Source organism: Papaver somniferum, chromosome 4 (genome assembly GCF_003573695.1).
Source record: "Papaver somniferum cultivar HN1 chromosome 4, ASM357369v1, whole genome shotgun sequence".
In the NCBI taxonomy this organism is placed as follows: domain Eukaryota; kingdom Viridiplantae; phylum Streptophyta; class Magnoliopsida; order Ranunculales; family Papaveraceae; genus Papaver; species Papaver somniferum.
The window spans coordinates 114975529-114980560 of record NC_039361.1 but is presented as its reverse complement, the minus strand read 5'-3'; the positions used below and the strand labels follow the sequence as shown (position 1 = coordinate 114980560).

The window sequence follows — 5032 nt, the reverse complement described above, 5'->3', positions numbered from 1 at the left end:
TTCACTAAATGTTCACTCCCGTTAAAGTAAAAGTGAACAGCACCCTATAAAAAGAACATACCACGTATGTACCCAACGCCAGGAACACAGTAGTCAATAACTGAACTTTGATGATCATGATCAAGAAAGAAGAAAATAACAACGGACGAAACGAGAACTGTTGTCTCTTCTGTGTTGTCCTCAATAAATATTCTTCCTCATTTCGAAATTAATACCCACTTTTATGTATTTATTTATTTTTTCGTCCACATTATAATAAAAAATTAGTAAAAACTCACTCACTTCATCACTCATTTAGCTTCTGATTAATACTACACATAGCATTCTAATCCCCAAGTGTAGAGTTAATTAATTCTTAATCAACAGTTTTAATGAATAATAACTTAAGTGTTAGTTTCGTTTATTAAGCTAGCAAAAAAAAACAAATTTCCTGAAAAGGAAAAATGAGAAAGATTCTGTTTATATTTATAGAGAGATTTCTTTTCTTTACTGCTATTAGTTTCTTTTCTCTCTTATTTGGGTGACATTCTGTTAAGTTTTACACACTCTCTCTCTTTCTCTAGGTGTGTGTGCTACTAGTTGCGTTGAGTGTAGCTAGTAATGTGTGCATGAGAAGAGAGATTTGTGAGTCGGTTGATTGAGATTCCCCATTTTCATTGTTTATTCATTTTTGTTTTCTTTATCTCTAATCTTTACTGGGTTTGTGAGATACTGAGGGATTTGGGATTTGGGTTTGCTTGGAGATCTGGGCTTCTTGTTGCTCTTGTTGAGCTTTTTTTTCATTGAAAAAGTAGAAGAAGAGGAAGAGAAGAAGAAGAAGAAGAATCATGGCAGGTGGTGGTGGAGCTCCAGCACCAAAACAGGACGAGTTACAACCTCATCCAGTCAAAGAACAGCTTCCCAACATTGCTTACTGCATCACTAGTCCTCCTCCATGGCGTAAGTTCATAATTTGGGTTTCATAGATTTATGTTTTTTTTTTTCATTTTTAATCTAAGAAATGATGATCTGGGTATGTTTTATTTTTACTGTAAATCTTGTTCACACCACTGAAAGTTATTCTGTTGTTTCACATTTTTCTATTTCATTTTTTGCCAAGCCTTTACTTGTATTTAGTGTTTTTAGAGAGATCCCATGGTGTTTGCTGATTAGATTTGGGTTTATGTGATGCAGCTGAAGCTATCATACTTGGTTTCCAGCACTATATTGTTATGCTTGGGACCACTGTTATCATTCCTACAGCTCTTGTTCCTCAAATGGGAGGAGGAAATGTAAGATTTGGTTTTCAAACAAGTCATGTATGCATGTTATTTCTATTTTTCGAAAATCCTTTGAAATCAAAGGAAGCTTTCTTTGGTGTTTTCAGGAGGAAAAGGCTAAGGTGATCCAGACCCTATTGTTTGTTGCTGGTTTAAACACTCTCCTTCAAGCCTTGTTTGGAACAAGGTTACCAGCAGTGATTGGAGGATCATATACGTTTGTGATGCCTACTATTTCAATAATCTTGGCTGGTCGGTACAGCGACATTGTGGATCCTCGGGAGGTATATTTTGATCATAACCGTTCTCTTTTTATTACTCACTTAGTGATGTTTCCTGTCAAATGGTTATAGTGAATTGTGATGATGCATATGCAGAAATTTGAGAGGATTATGCGTGGAATCCAAGGTGCTCTAATTGTTGCCTCCACTCTTCAGATTGTCTTGGGGTTCAGTGGCCTTTGGCGCAATGTCGCAAGGTTGGTTTTGGAATCTTCAGTAATTGGACCAAGTTAATTTGGGTAGCGTGGGTTCCTGAAAATAATAGTCCTTCACCAACCTGTCTGATCAAAGGGATTTTACGTCTTGAATGCGTTAAATCTTTTATGTTGTTAATCTGTTGATTTCTTTTTAACTTCTCATGTGCACTCAGGTTCTTAAGTCCACTCTCAGCTGTTCCTTTGGTAGCTTTAGCTGGATTTGGGCTCTACGAGCTTGGTTTCCCCGGTGTAAGTAATTAGATGATCTTTTTGCTGTATACTGGTGTCTGAAATATCCTTTACTTTTCCGCCACATTTTTGTCTGAGTTGTTTACTGGTTTAGTTAGATTGTACAGTTCCAGTATTTTGCGATGAGATTATCCCTCTGATAGTGCATTGTTTGTTGGATGTTTAGGTCGCCAAATGTGTGGAGATTGGACTTCCTCAACTCATCTTATTAGTAGTTTTCTCACAGGTAACATTACGCTATCCATTACTATATCCTAAAATTTTCAAATTTTATCTTGTCTAATCAAATAATTTTATCTGAGTCGTGGTGTGTTTAAGCAGAGTGCCAGCTTGATCATTGGTTAAACCAATTGAGACCACTAATGGGATCACTTTCAAATGATTGTTTGCAGTATCTACCCCATATCATTCACTCGGACAGGCACATCTTCGACCGATTCGCTGTTATATTTTCGGTGACAGTAATATGGGTTTATGCTCACCTTCTTACTGTTGGTGGAGCCTATAAGCATGCAGCTCCAAAGACACAGTTGAGTTGTCGTACTGATAAAGCTGGACTTGTGGGTGCTGCTCCCTGGTAAGGGCCCATCTTTCTCTTTCTGTAGCTCTCTAGATTCTTATTATTGTTTTTGGTAGCCATAACTTCATGTAAACCCCATATCACTGTCGATTAGACTGAGATTTCTTACTGAATGCCTCAGTTTACTGATTTGAACGAAAGATATCTTGTAACTGCAACTTTATAACCTAGCCTGCTGCGATCTTTTCTTAACAACACGAGAGTTCATTGAGCAGTAAGAAACATAACTGATATGGATAAAGAGGATTCATATAGATGAATTGTTCAATTTGTAATCTATGCAGGATACGGATCCCCTATCCATTTCAATTTGGTGCACCCACATTTAATGCAGGCGAGGCCTTTGCGATGATGGCTGCTTCATTTGTTGCTCTCGTAGAGGTTAGTTTTGCTCTTCGTATATGGTTATCATGGATATCAGAATCACGGTGCTCCTAAGTTTGTTTTAAAGTTTTTCCTTTCTTAATTGGGTATCTAGTACTCGGATAAGGTACACAGAATTTAGAGTTTCATTTTCTTATACATATATTTCATGATACATTGCAGTCCACTGGAACCTACATCGCTGTCTCCAGGTTTTCGAGCGCAACTCCTTTGCCACCTTCTGTCCTCAGCCGAGGTGTTGGTTGGCAGGTAATGTAACAAAATAACAAGGTTCTTGAATGTAGGATAATCTATATGAGTTCAGTAATCATTTCTCTATGTTCTATGCATTAGTCTTAATCCCTGCCACACACTTATTGGTTACTCCTTAATGAAACCTGTTGAGTTCAGTAATCATTTCTCTATATCCGTTGTTTGGTTTATACACATTCTGAATATAATTGTGTCTTTTGTCTTTCTTCCAGGGAGTTGGCATTTTATTTTCTGGATTGTTTGGTACCGTGACGGGGTCAACTGTATCTGTGTAAGTCTTTTACGATCAAATTTCCCCATCCTTTAGAAGACACATTATTTTCTATCACTTGTGGTTTGTGATTCAGTATTTCTAAATAGAGTATTGGGAATGTGCTATTACAGTGAGAATGCTGGTTTGTTAGCTTTGACACGTATTGGCAGCCGAAGGGTGGTGCAAATATCAGCTGGTTTCATGATATTTTTTTCAATCCTTGGTATTTTTTTTCTTTGTTTCCATCTATCTTTCCTATCCGACTTTTTTTTGCAGTCCTGGTCGTAAGATTAACCATTGATGGCTTTTACAGGAAAATTTGGAGCTATCTTTGCTTCCATTCCAGCACCAATTATTGCAGGCCTGTATTGCTTGTTCTTTGCTTACGTGGGTATGTATATTGAAGAACCACTTTTTAACTCTGAACCGCTGTCATCTTGCTCTTCTAACACTAAATGTTGTTTTATCTTATGATGCATAACCAATCAGGTTCATCTGGTCTCAGTTTCCTTCAATTTTGTAACCTCAACAGCTTCAGAACCAAGTTCGTATTAGGTTTCTCATTCTTCATGGGTTTATCAGTGCCACAGTACTTCAATGAGTACACTGTAATCAATGGTTATGGTCCTGTCCATACTAGATCGAGATGGGTAAGTATAAAGGAACCAAATCTTATTCTCTCACAGTCACTATAGCTACTTCCACTTGTCGCTAATTGCATAGTCTTTTCTTATTCGCAGTTCAACGATATGATCAATGTGCTTTTTTCATCGGAGGCATTCGTCGCGGGTTTCTTAGCACTGCTCATGGATTCAACATTGCATAGCAAAGAAAGTAAGAACGACAGGGGAATGCATTGGTGGAAGAAATTCAGGTCTTTCAGGTCTGACACAAGAAGCGAAGAGTTCTATTCTCTTCCTTTCAATCTCAACAAGTTCTTCCCTTCTGTCTAATTTGCTTCTCTTCGTCTTCCATTCAAAGTCGGTGCGATCAAGTTTTACTTTCCCTTAGGAATGGGAATATTTTTGAGGGTGCAATACATGCTCTAATAGAATGAGGCTTTTTTTGAGAGGGCAATACATGCTAATATGCTTTAGTGTTCCTCACGCTACTATTGTATAAAAATTTAAGTTTCCATACGTTTCTGTAAACCCAAGCTGGAGCTGCAGGACTGATCCCACTGGGCTTACACATTTTTTAATAGTAATATATATATAGTTCTGGGCAATGGTAGGGGGAAGTATGATAGAGTTCTATTGCCATTATCTATTTAGCTATTTCTTTGCAAATGAATTGGAAGATTACAGTACAGGTAGGCAATCAACCTAGAATTTAAGGTTCTCAACTGTCCTGGTTGCCTATGGCCTCTTTTCTCCAAGTTATGCCTACTTCTAAGTAGCCAAGCATATGACTAAGTACTAAATTCAGATTTACTTTCCAATGGTCCTCATTTTAATACTGTACTGGTTGCTTCCAGTTTCTTTCAATTGTAGAATGTAGATTACAGGATCTGAATGTGGGAAAGGGTCGGATCCTCCCTATGCCTAGGGAACAGACCCGGCTTTGCCTATATCAAG

The 5032-nt window shown here is 37.7% G+C and overlaps 1 protein-coding gene across 1 annotated transcript; it reads left to right on the top strand.

Annotated features, from left to right (window-relative positions):
* The first annotated feature begins 251 nt into the window (after positions 1 to 251).
* Positions 252 to 4683, top strand: LOC113276393 (nucleobase-ascorbate transporter 6-like). The gene is made up of 14 exons (XM_026525997.1): positions 252 to 939; positions 1174 to 1271; positions 1367 to 1543; positions 1637 to 1737; positions 1911 to 1986; positions 2153 to 2212; positions 2379 to 2563; positions 2851 to 2947; positions 3113 to 3199; positions 3415 to 3473; positions 3587 to 3678; positions 3769 to 3846; positions 3945 to 4105; positions 4196 to 4683. Exons 1-14 carry the CDS (start codon positions 828 to 830, stop codon positions 4406 to 4408), a joined length of 1596 nt encoding a protein of 531 aa, XP_026381782.1. The 5' UTR covers positions 252 to 827; the 3' UTR covers positions 4409 to 4683.
* The last annotated feature ends 349 nt before the right edge of the window (positions 4684 to 5032 follow it).